General features: G+C 40.0%; 1 protein-coding gene across 2 annotated transcripts in view; it reads left to right on the top strand.

Annotated features, from left to right (window-relative positions):
• The first annotated feature begins 6,831 nt into the window (after positions 1–6,831).
• Positions 6,832–13,317, top strand: part of NARF (nuclear prelamin A recognition factor) — a 29,048-nt gene continuing 22,562 nt past the window's right edge. Inside the window, exons 1-4 of one of the 2 annotated variants that reach the window (XM_030534419.1) lie at positions 6,832–7,117; positions 8,363–8,547; positions 9,810–9,890; positions 12,508–12,651. In XM_030534419.1, coding sequence (XP_030390279.1) covers positions 8,521–8,547; positions 9,810–9,890; positions 12,508–12,651 — 252 coding nt within the window. In that variant the 5' untranslated portion in view covers positions 6,832–7,117; positions 8,363–8,520. Of the gene's footprint in view, positions 7,118–8,164; positions 8,548–9,809; positions 9,891–12,507; positions 12,652–13,317 lie in introns of those variants that run through there. The other variant, XM_030534418.1, reaches the window with a different exon arrangement.

Raw genomic sequence — 13,317 nt, 5'->3', positions numbered from 1 at the left:
GGTTTGGTGCCTAAATCCAAGATGGCGACCAACTTTAAATCCTTACCGCCCATATCCAAAATGGCGTGTTACATGAAGGTCTTACAGCTGCCCAAATCCAAGATGGCGTCTTATATTAACTCCTTCCCGACAACATTCAAGATGGCCTGTTAAGTGAAGGTCTTCCAGCTACTAGCCAACTCCAAGATGGTGGCTGAGGTAATCTTGCAGTGAAGGCCTTAGGTAAACACTGTAGAGCCAGGGAGACTCCTGGAGGGAGAAGGACGGTTTTGTTGATGGAGGTCAGTCTGCAGGACCCAGAACTGGTGAAGTTCAGGCAGTGGACCATGCCCTATTTTTCCTCTCCTAGTATCCTGCTGTTAATTGGTTTATTTTGTTACACTGCTCTGACACTTGGTAAAGCAATCCCCATCCTTTCATGTATTTACCTGCTCCTGTATTTTTCACTTCATGCATCTGATGAAGTAGGCTCTAGCCCACGAAAGCTTATGCCCAAATAAATTCGTTAATCTCTAAGGTGCCACAAGGACTCCTCGTTGCTTTTGCTGATACAGACTAACACAGCTACCACTCTGAAACCTGCTGTGGTTGGAGATACCAAGAAACGTGCTGATGAGTGAATCCTCCACTCCTAGGAGGTAACAGAGCAAGAATTTCAGAGCTTGCATAGGAAGCTGGGGCTTATTGTTTGTGCTCTGGGCAGCCCTGTTCAGCCAGAGTATGCATACCACAGCTGTCACTGTAGCATAGCACCTGGCCACATGCTGGCACTGGTGCATCCATTATACAGCTACCAAGGAGACTAAGGTGACCACATAATAGCTTACACTTATAGCACCTGCCATCCCAAAGAACCTTATGTGCATTGACTGAGCTTCACAACCCTGTGGAGGTGGGTATTGTTATTTCTATTTAAGAGATGAGGAAAACAAAGCCCCGGGAGGTCACAGAGCTGGGAATAGAACCCATGAATCCTGACTCCTAGTTACTTATTCTAACCACTAAAAAAACACTGTTTTTCTATGTTTGCTGTTAATATATATGTGTCTATATATGAACAGCTACTTGTGCATGAATTTGGAGCTAGATAACAGCACTTCTTTTGTTCAAAGGTTTGTATTCACACACACATACTTTCTGTTAGTCCAGTAAAATAAATTAGGCTGCTATACCTTGTGAATTTTTAATAGAAACAGTACATTTTGTTCTGCACTTTTAAGCTAGTACTAAATTGTATCAGTGTTGTCACTTCTTGTCCTTTTATCAAATGTCTTGCAATATTTCATGTTTTTCTTAACCCCCCAGCTCCTGGGGTCATGATATTATATGATGATCTCATCTTATATATTTTTATAAGAATGTTTCTAGTCCTCATGGTTATGTAGAAAACCTTAAAAATGCAAACCGTAAAGCTCCAAAACCAGAAGGCAAATAAGAATCCCCAAATTATTATTTTTGTACATCTCATGATTTTAAAGCCAATCTCATGGCTTTTGAGGGGAATGACTCATGATTTTTTAATGCTAGGGGTTGATAATTCTCTAGTATTTTTAAAATCAGTATAACTATTAATAATAAAATGTGCTTTGACAAACACTGATTCCTCAGACATTTCTTAATCCATTATCTCTCTTTACTCTTCCTGTCTTTGCTTAAACTCTGACCTAAATTTTTGTTTGTTGTAAAATTTTTGTTTAGGAAAAAAATATTACACCTTTATAATTTTAGGATAAAATCATAAATTAATGCAAACAGATCTTAAATAGCAGCTACTAAAGCTAGACATTTTTTAAATCAGCAGAGTTTTAAAAGAGCTAACTGAGGCCATTAATGTTGATTTTCAATAAGTCTTGGAACATTAGGGAAATTCTAGAATATTGGAAGAATGCTAATATTGTGCTAATTTTTAAAATGGGTAAACAGAATGACCTTGGTAATTATAGGCCTGTCACTCTGATATCAGCATGAGTTTATAGAAAATAGATCCTGTTAAACTAACTTGATAACTTTAATGAAATGTATAAGTTTGGTTAATAAAGGTAATAGTATTGATATAATATATGTAGGCTTCTGTAAGGTGTTTGACTGGGAATCATATGATATTTTGATTAAAGAAATTGGAACAATACAAAATTAACATGGCACACATTAAACAGATTAAATGCTGATTAGCTGATTGGTCTCAAAATATAATTCTAAACAGAGAATCATCATCAAACAGGTGTGTGTTCAGTGGGATCCCGCATGGACTGGTTCTTGGTTTTATACTATTTAACATTTTTATTAATTACCTGGAAGAGAAAACAAAATCATCACTGACAAAGTTTGCAGGTGACACGCAAGTTTGGGGAGTGGTAAATTAAGATGATAGGTCACTGATAGAGAGTGATCTGGATTGTTTGGTAAACTGGGTGTAAGCAAAGAATATGCTTTTTAATATGGCTAAATGTATATGTATGTACATCTAGGAACAAAGAATGTAGACCAGACTTCTAGGGTGGGAAACTCTATACTGAGAAGCACTGACTGAAAAAGATTTGGTGGTTCAAGAAGGATGTTGATAAATTGCAAAGGGTAAAAAGCCACAAGAATGATTAAAGGATTGGAAAACATGCTTTATAGTGATAAACTTGAGGAGCTTCATCTATTTAACAAAGAGAAGGTTAAGGGTGACTTGGTTATAATCTATCGATACCTACGTAAGCAACAAAAATTTGATAATGGACTCTTCAGTCTAACAGAGAAAGGTATAATATGATCCAATGACTAGAAGTTGAAGCTAGACTAATTCAGTCTGGAAAAATGGTGTAAATTTTGACATTGAGAATAATTAACTATTGGAACAACTTACCAAGGTGTTTGGTGGATTCTCCATCACTGACATTTTAAAATTAAGATTGGATGTTTTTCTAAGAGACCTGCTCTACAAATTATTTTGGGAAAGTTCTATGGCCCATGTTATACAGGAGGTTAGACTAAATAATCACAATACTGTAGTCTCTTCTGGCCTTGGAATCTATTAATATTCATAGTACAATAATATTCACTCGTGGAAGAGAAATAGCCTAAATAGAAAATAATTAATTGACTGTCTATAAAGTGAACTGAATAATGATCCTACTATGAAATAAGGAAAAAAGTCTCCCTCTGCCTACTCTTCTAGGTTTAATGAGACTGTGTTAGAATTAATTCTACTAATAAAACTGATGCCACACTGTAAAACTCGTTATCCCCATTCATTTGTAATCAAGAAAATGCACATGCGTAAGTCCTGTTCCTGCACTCCTTACTCAGGCAAAATTCCCATTAAAAAGTGCAGGATTGGGATCGTTGAGGATTGGACCGAGTAAAATTCTCTTCCATGTCCACAACTTAGTGTTCTGACTTCCTGCCTGCATAGAGCATCCTGCAATGTTTGTTCTACAGTTTCATATAACAGATATACTGTCAAGGGCTAGAGCACCTTGAAGATTTCTCATTGGGTCAATATCATACTCCGTGATAGGTTCTTTTCTTCAGTTCTTGAAACAACTGACAGTTGTGAGGGGTGAAAACATACATTTGCCCCTTCTACAATTTTCAAAGTATTGCCTGGGGGGAAAGCTGCTACTGACAACTCAGAGGCTGGTTTGGTATGAGCTGCTTTTAACAAGCTTTCTCACATGTGATTCCAGTTGGACATGAGTGAATGGGAAGCTGGTAGAGCCCTGGGGTGACTGGGTAAGTGGGGAGCAAGAGAGGAAATTAGAAATGGAGGAGTTGGGAGATTGTGGATGGGGTGGGGTGGGCAAAGCTATACAAGCAGTGTGGGATAGCCCAGTGCCTCTGCATGAAGGCACTGGCACTTAAAGGGTGCACTCAGTACTGCTGCTTCTCCTTCTTCCACAGCAAGGTCTCAGCACTGAAAGGAGCACTTGCCCCTTGATGTGATGATGACTTAGTACAAATGCCCTTTGCCTTCATGGTGCTACTGACTGGTGCTCCAGAGAGCTGAGGCAGTTGTGATCAGGAGTGCCAAACTTATGGGTCAAGGTATTGATGCATGAAGCTTCTCCACGGTTCTGCAGTCTAAGCATGCCAGGGAGTAGAGGTAGCAGTGCCAGGGGATCCCTTCAAGTGCTAATGCCTTAGCACAGAGACACAGGATTTCTCCATCAGGCACCCCTGCCTCGCACATCCCTGCTGACCCTCCTGCCCCTTCTAAAGCCTGACTCAGCCTTTAAGGTCCATTCACTCTGCCTGTCCCCAACATCTCTGCTGGCTTTCCTGGAGTCCGCTCTCTCCCTCATACGCTACACCCTCCTCCTATAGTCTCTTCTCAGCCTGATTGTGCCCCCTCCCCCATCCAGTTCACGAGGTGCACGTGAAGAGTCAAAAGCAAAAATAGCTGATGGTTCTTAGCAGTTGAATCAGCTGATCTTGTGGAAATCTATGTATATGTTCCTGGAGTAGAGAAATAACTGCGTAATTATAAAATGTCAAAAGTAGCGTGTGTCCAAGATGTTATCAGAATGTGTTTGTGTGAAGCTTGCAGTTTTTATGTGGATTGTGGCTGTTTTACTATAGGAATCCAAAGACATATGAGTGAAACAGGAACATTTAAAAAATGGGAGTATGGTATTCTTTAATATTTCCTCTGCAAAAGTTAATAAATATTTAATTTAAAAATATATAATTTAGTTTGACTGTGGAAGAATCATTGTGCCAACTTTGGAGACTATCATCTAAGGGTCAGGAAACCCTTTCACAAACTGAAAATACCGTGAGGAGTGACATGCTCTAAAAATTCCATCTTGAGATGTTTAGAGACTTACTTCTAACTTCAACCACTGTTCACAGCTGCAGACTGAGTGTGATATCCGTAGGGGAAAAAATGACATTAAGAGAGTAAAATAGAATGTGACAGCCTCTGGGATAGAGATGGCAGAAATATAGGAAATGCTGACTGTCACAGCTGTGAAAATAACACCTCAAACTGAGCTGTGTGCCAGTCCTGCGTTATGAGTACAGTAACATTCACTTAACATTTTCAAAAGTGGCCACTGATTTTGGATGCCTCAGTTTCAGGAACCCCAATGTGAGATGTCCTGGCTTGATTTTCAGAAGTGCCAAAAATTTATGACTCCTAATAAAGGCAATGGGAAATGCAAATACTAGCACCTCTGGCCATAAATATCTGAGGTCACAGATATCTCAGGTTGGACACCCAAAAACAGAGAGACCCAAAATTAGTCTTTAAATTTGTACCTTAGGTTTTTACGGGAACCAAGGGTCACCCAATGAAATTAAGAGTAACAGGTTTTAAACAAACAAAAGGAAGTACTACTTCACACAATGCACAGACTCTGAAGTGTTTGCCAGAAACTGGGAATGGGCTACAGGGGATGGATCACTTGATGATTACCTGTTCTGTTCATTCCTTCTGAAGTACCTGGCGTTGACAGGATACTGGACTAGATGGACCATTGGTCTGATCCAGTATGACCGTTCTTATGTTCCTGTACAGATGTGCATAGCTGCACGTTTGTTTGTTTTGTTTGTTTGAAAAAGGATAAAATGGAGAAGAGATCCCAATATTGAATATGACCTTTGTGTTAATGTCTGAAAATACTGAACCTGTGATCCAGATGCATAAGGATCTGCAGTTGAAATTGTAGAAGTCTTTTTCATGGAGTTGGGTGTTTCTGCTGTTTTGGGAAGGAAAACTTTTGTGGTAAATAATACCATTATAGCTGAGGCTTCCAGCTGGGATCTGCATGAAAACAGATTCAAGGTCATTGTCACTTTTTAGCCTTTAAAATGTAAAAGGTCACAAAAGAGAAGTGAAACGTAAAATCACATGTACTGTGCTTACTAAATCACAAAAACCAGGGGTATAGAAACAGGAAATTATCATTTGCATTGTAGTTAGCTGTAGTAATATGATTTAAAAATAAAAGGAAAAAAGAATGCAGTTTTGCCCTTGTGTAATTGTTGAAGATTACATACAAACAAACTCAAGAACAGCAGGAAAATCTGTTCCAATCTCTCTGTATGTCAATGACTTGCCATTAATGTTAACTGTCTCCTTAAGGGGCACGTGAGTACATTTGTCATGCAGAGGATATATGAGGCTCCATAATACTGTGCATAATTACAGAGTTTACATGTTTCCACTGTATGCTATTTTCTGATCTATAACAGCACTTTAAATTATGCTTGGAACACCAAAAGGGCCAAATACAGCCTACAAACAGCTTCCCTTCTCACTGCAGGGTGTGGGCAAAGCTGCTTTCCTGCAATTTTTGTTATTGCAAGTGAACAAAATATAGAAGCAATTTCTATTTCTCTCTCAAGGAAGACACAAGCAAATAGTGCAGTTGTGTTCATTTATTGTTTATTGAAATCAATATATGCACAGTAGGCACAGCCTTCGGGATCAGGACAAGTCAGTCAACAATTTAGATAAGAGAGCTTATATCAAACTGTTTCTTTTTAATAGTCATGGTGAAAAAAGGCAACACAAAAAGCTCCATTAATATAGGAATGTCAACACACAAAATCTCAAGGAGATCTGTGGAACTTCAGGTTAGTTTCTGCTTTTGAGGTGCTAGACAAGCACATCCTGTACGGAGTGGGGAAGTGTGTACAAACAAAGCAGTGCCCTTTAGCAATGTGTGAATGTCAGTCTTGAAGCTTCTTTGCTGCTGTTGCCTCTACTCTGTCCTAGCCGAGCTGTGAGAATGAGGCGTTACTTTTACCACCTCTGCAGCAGAGAGGCGCTGTCCCTTGCAGTTCCAGATAAGTGCCTGGGACTACGTGACAGCGCTCAGGTCTACAATGAACACTTCTAACTGAGTGGGAGGGAGGGAGGGAGTGGAGGCTGCCAGAGGAGCCGCTCAGGGCACAATCAGGACAGAAAGACTTTATATTAAATAATAGGTGAAAAAGAAGAGCACTTCGCTTCTTTTTCTGGAGCCTGTGCTTGCCTCCCTACCCTTGTTGTGTAGTTTTTCCCCCCTAATATATACATGGATCTCTTTAATAGCTGCAACATGCTCCAGACTTTACCTCATGCTATTTAATTTCTACCAGCCAGGACATAATTTACTGTAGGTTAAATGAAGCAAGCAGCAAGGTACAGTATCTGATTCTTTTCCCTTCCTTTTTCAGTCTTCTCTTTCATTCCTTTAGCTGCACGGTGGTTATTTTGTTACAGCTTGTGATAGCACGTCTCTGTGTTTGTATAGACATAAAAAATGTTAGATTTCTTCCCCCCCCCCTTTGTTCTGCATCTGGGTGCCAAGCAATGTACTGCGGTTGTGACAGTGGGAAATTGTTAGCCTTGTGCTGACTTTGCGAAAAAGAAATTGATGATGGTAGTGAGAATCATGAATCGTTTAATTGCAAATGATCAGAATTCAAGGCTTAAGGTGCCCCACACGGAGCGATTTGTGTAATCACTGGGATAAGAGAAGGGAGTTTTGAGTGTGTGATTAAAAGGGGGGCTATTAAACACTTAAGCAGAGAATGAGGCGCCACCACATTCACGAGACTCAAATCTTAAGCAGTTTTTTCTCCATTGTGGCGGTGTGAACCTGTTGTTCCCCTGCTTTTGATGTTAGAGCAAGACAGTCTATACCGGCTCTGTCTATGTAACACTCCCACCATTATTAAAAAGAGAGCTGTGCTTTCCCTCGAGAAGCAGTGTCCCAAGTCTCCTCGTGTCTTAAAGCAAGATACAGTCTCTTCTGCTTGTGCAGGGGTGACCCCTTTTACCACCCTTGTTTTGCATGTTCATGTCGCATCAATTGCATGTAGTGTCAACGCTTGCTGCCAACTGTGCAAAATACAGGGATGACCAAAGTTACCGACCCCCAGAGCAACATGTATTCGCTGCCAGAATCTACAGAATGAACATGAATCAGAATCATAGGTTACAGATGTGTATTCTGAGCATGTCAAGGGGGTGGGGGAGGGGAATGTTTCTGTACGGTACATTAAAGCCATTAATCATGATGGTTGCAGGCCCTGCATCCAGCCCACTGATCTTCCTAAAAGCTTTTCTTCTGCAGTGTTTGTTGCTCATTACAATGTAAGCAAATTCTCTAATGTGTGGTGCGATGATTATATATATATTTTTATACCGTCTCATTATAGAGTCTGAAGAAGCTAAAGGTCCTTCCCTCCCACAGGAAAACCGAATTGGCTGCTGTGCAGTCAGACCCTCCCACTCCAGGGCATCTCGATGGCTTTTGAAAGTGCCAATCAGGAGGAGTGCCATAAGAGGGCAGTAGGGCAATACTAATAACAACAAAAGGCAACAGGAATTGGAAGGGAGAGCTGGGCTAATTTCTTGCTCTTTGTGCCTTTATCATTGCAGAGAGCTGACAAGCAGAGTCATTGAACTCCTCCGTCTGCTTCCTCCGTTCTTCTTCTTCCTGTAGAATAAAGAGAATCCACACTCTTCTGTAGTAAGAAAATCACCTTTAAACATAGAATAGACATACATACCAAAAAGTAATACAAAGACCTTCACAGATGAAGTGTGAAAACTGCACCAAAAAGGTGAGTGCTATTTTCTTACGACTTTATGCATGGGAAACAGTAAGTAGTTTGACTCCACCCTCTGGTCACTCACTTGCTTGATCTGTTACATAATGTGAGGAGCCTTTGTGTTTCAAGGGGTTTCCATTTTTGAATAAGTAGAGCAAGTCTGGGCCGCTGGAAGGGCTTAACTTTATACTGCAGGGCAGCTGGAGGGGCTTAACTTTATACCGCAGGGCGGAGCTAAGTTGCAGCCAGTGCACGGTTAAGTGACTTGAACTTTTTTATACATTGTCTTTGAGACGGTGGTGCGGTAGTAGAATTTGGTGATAGATTACAAGGTCACAGAAAGCCACTACACAGTGCATACTTCCAAATGGACTTGCCTCTTGTAGTTGACCTTACGGATTCAATTACTATAATAATTTATAACCTATAGTTTTTTTCCAGGAAAGGTTTAATTATATTTATTTCTCTGGGCAAGTTGTGATGGGAATGACATTTAATGTAACCTACTGAAGCTGATTTTTTGGGTGTGACATGATTTTTTATGCAATTTTAATTATATTCTGATTACATTACAAATGGCTTTATGTGACTATTTTAGGGCATACTGTAGTGCAGGGGTTTGGCCAACCTGAGCCTAAGAAGGAGCCAAAATTTACTAATATACATTGCCAAAGAGCCACAGTAATACGTCAGTAGTCCCCCATCAGCCCCCCTGCCTCCAACACCTCCTCTTGCCCACCCTGAGGAGGATCACACCTCCCCTCCCCGCACCTCCTGATCAGCTGATTCCTGGGATGGAGGAGGCTGGTGGGGGGGAGCAAAGGCACGGCAGGCTGAGGGGAGGGTGCGGGAAGGGTGGAGTGGGGGCAGGGCCTGTGGCAGAGCCAGGGGTTGAGCAGTGAGCACCCCTGGCACATTGGAAAGTTGGCACCTGTAGCACCAGCCCTGGAGTTGGTGCTATACAAGGAGCCGCATATTAACTTCTGAAGAGCCGCATGTGGCTCCGAAGCCACAGGTTGGCCACCCCTGCTATACTGGTTGCCGTATATAGTGCAGTACATTACTCCCTGTTCTCTTTCCTTATCCCTGGCCCCATTGTTAAAAATACACTCAAAGATGTAAAAGCCAAGCTGGTGAACTTCGCATCAATGTTTTCATTGTAATAACATGTTGGAAAAATGTAACACACAATCTGAAGTCACAGACCTGTAAAAAAAAAATTTTGGAGCCATGTTTTTTTGGTTTATAACACACATTTCTATTATCTCATTCAGGAATGTAGTAAAAAACAGAAAAATGATGACAAGTCAAATACATTGGTTGACCCACTGAGCACAAATGACGAAAACGAGGAGGTAATGTTCCTTTTTTTAAATGATTTTATTAATCTAAGGTATATTGTTGCTTTGACTTTTATCCTTCTCTGTTCTGTGCCCTGGAAAAGAACAAATAAATGTTGGGATAAGCTATATGTAAATAAATGTAGGACTTGGGTTTATAAGTACAGTGCATACATGTAAGAACTATTCACAGAAAATACTCCAGAAGGGAGCTGGAATAGGGAGAGCCCTGAAAATCCATGGATATCCAGTTTATAGCCATTTTTGCCGATCGCAGATCAAACCCGATCCAAATTTTATATCTAAAGTTTTGCAAATCTGCAGATATCCACGGATACAGATATCTGCAGATCATTTTTGTGGATCAGATGCGGATACAGATTTTGTATCCACGTAGGGCTCTAGAGATAGGGGTACAAACATAGTTTGTTTTTTCCAAAAGTGCTGAGCACCTAGAACTCCAATTAAAGTCAATGGGATACATGAGTATTCAACAGCTATGAAAAGCAAGTTAATTATATTGATGATATCTTAAGAAGGATGAAATTGAAAATATAGCACTCAGTGCAGAGCACCCACAAGATAATTTATTTCAGTGGCTTTGTAGAAAGAGTCAAAAAGGCTGAAAATGCTTCCTCAAATCTTAAAAAAGAAAAAAAGAGGGGGGTGAGGGGGCTTGTGCCTGTTTTTATTGTATCTCAATCAAGCTTTTTTTGCATTTTTACTCCTTCAAATAAACGTGGTTCATAATTACAGAATGACATGCAGCTAATACTTACTGTGTCATTTTAAGTGTTGGTATCTCCCTTCCCCTCCGAAAAAAGCATCTTGCATTTTAAGGGCCTGATCATTCAAGGGGCTGAACGCCATTATCTCTGAGTGAAATCTGTAGAAGTTTAGGCTGCATCTGACCTGATCAGGTCCAACCCATGAAATCGTTACTCCCATGAGTGGTCCAAATGAAGAGAATGGAATACTTGAGTAAAAGTTACTCACAAGTCAGAGTTTGTAGGATCAACTCAAGGCAAATGCAATAGACAGGACAACAGTTTCCATGCAAAAATTGATCCTACAAATTTCTTAACTGTGTGAGTTTCTTTTGAAAGAGAAGGAGGAGGGTGCTTGGCACTTCAAACCACACAAAGTATGTTCTAACCATAGGTAAAAGAGGTAATGATGATATAGGTCTCATACTTGCTTTGCTAAATTACACTGAATAACACTTTTCGTTTGAGAGTTTGCAAGGGGTCTGGAAGTCTCTCTCTCTCTCCTTTGCAGAAATTCCTCCTCTCTCAAACTAACAAACAAACAAACAATGTTCCATCCATAAATCACAGAATCATAGAACTGGAAGGGACCTTGAGAGATCATCTAGTCCAGTCTCCTGCACTCAGAGCAGGACCAAGTATTATCTAGACCATGCCTGACAAGTGTTTGTCCAACCTGCTCTTAAAAATTCCCAACAAGGGAGCTCCCACAACCTCCCTAGGCAATTTATTCCAGTGCTTAACCACTCTGACAGAAAGTTTTCCCTACTGTCCAACCTAAACCGCCCTTGCTGCAGTTTAAGCCCATTGCTTCTTGTCCTATCCTCAGAGGTTAAGAAGAATAATTTTTATCTCTCCTCCTTGTACTAACCTTTTATATACTTGAAAACTGTTATCATGTCCCCTCTCAATCTTCTCTTCTCCAAACTAAATAAACCCAATTTTTTCACTCTTCCCTCATAGGTCATGTTTTCTAGACCTTTAATCATTTTTGTTGCTCTTCTCTGGATTTTCTCCAATTTGTCCACATCTTTCCTGAAATGTGGTGTCCAGAACTGGACACAATTCTCCAGTTGAGGCCTAATCAGTGTGGAGTAGAGCGGAAGAATTATTTCTCGTGTCTTGCTTACAATACTCCTGCTAATACATCCCAGAATTATGTTTGCCTTTTTTGCAACAGTGTTACACTGTTGACTCATATTTAGCTTGTGGTCCACTATGACCCCCAGATCCCTTACAGAACTGTCATTCATATAATGTAACACAGAGACAATGCAACTTTAGGGCCAAATCCTGCTTGCCATGGACATGAGACTTCATCTTGTTTAGGCCACTGAGACAGTTTGCCTGACTCAGGTGATCACGACATGACCTTTCCTTTCTTTTGTGCCCTTAATAAAAACTGTCACCAATATTTTCAGGCTTGGATGTCAGATGTTAATTATGTAAGTCCATATTAGGCATTGAAGAAGCCTGAGAAGGTAAGTACTCGCAACTGTCTGTGAAGTTGATGGATGCTATGCTCGATGCTTCTGCAAATGAAGACACTTCAAGTGCCTAAATATGGATATTGGTTAGATGCTTAACTTTAAAATTCTGAGTTTGAATTTTTTTGCGACTACTGTCTTCTTAACGATACTACACAATATCTCAAAATGCTTTGACATATAATAATACAGTTTAATAATGACAGGGCAGAGAAATCAAGAGGTACTGAACAGACCATTTTCTAATTTTAAATGTTTGTCCTCCTCGTGTGCGTATATCTTGTGTTTTTAACAAAATAACAGAACTACAGTTGGAGCTTAAATAAGTCAGTGCAAAGGCCCTGAAAGTTAGCTTATCCAATCTCCTTTCATTTCCAGAAAAATGAATTTCATAAATTGGCTGGTGCTAAAATATTCCTTAGTGACTGCCTAGCTTGTGACAACTGTGTGACATCAGAAGAAGGTGTCAGGATTTTCCAGCAGAATCAGAAGGAATTCTTTCGCATTCTCAACCTTAACAAGGTAAAGTAACGACAAAGCATGCAGGAATTTGTGTGAGAGGAAGGATGTGAGATAGTGACTAAGCAGTTTCAATGATAACTAAAAACCCTTGAATAGTATAGCAGTTAAAGTACTTCATCAGTGAAAGTAAGATCATGGCTGTAATCTAAATTTTATGAGATGTATTCTGTAAGGCATAAGTAAGACGCTGTAGGGCAAAGCATGATGATTATCTCATAACTTCAGTAATAAACTGTAGGGTGTGCAGTTATAGTGTTGTTAAATACACACTTCTCGAGTGTTGGAGGCATTCTGGTTTTTATGATCATGGTGAAAGTATAAGATAACAGTATGCGCAAGGTATGAAATTATCAAAAACCTGACTGCAAAAATTAGAATTGTCCCATTAGCTTCTAGTACGTGCGTTGAGGTATGAATGATACCAGACACATTTGAAAGGTGTGTATTCAGAAGAGTATCTTTTTGCTGTATCTTGGGTTCTTTTTCCATTTGCAGAATAAATAAAATCATAGCTTCTGTCAGACACAAAGACAGTGACATGTTATTGCTGAGGGTGGTTCTTTGGTAGCCTTCCTAATACACACAATACTTGAGTCTGCTGATATTGACATTGACTTAATGATCTACCACTCCAGACTATTGTACTCTCACCCAGGAGGTAGCAGC

This window comes from Gopherus evgoodei, chromosome 15 (genome assembly GCF_007399415.2).
Source record: "Gopherus evgoodei ecotype Sinaloan lineage chromosome 15, rGopEvg1_v1.p, whole genome shotgun sequence".
NCBI lineage: Eukaryota > Metazoa > Chordata > Testudines > Testudinidae > Gopherus > Gopherus evgoodei.
The sequence above is the reverse complement of the archived record's forward strand: the minus strand, read 5'-3'. Positions and strand labels throughout refer to the sequence as shown.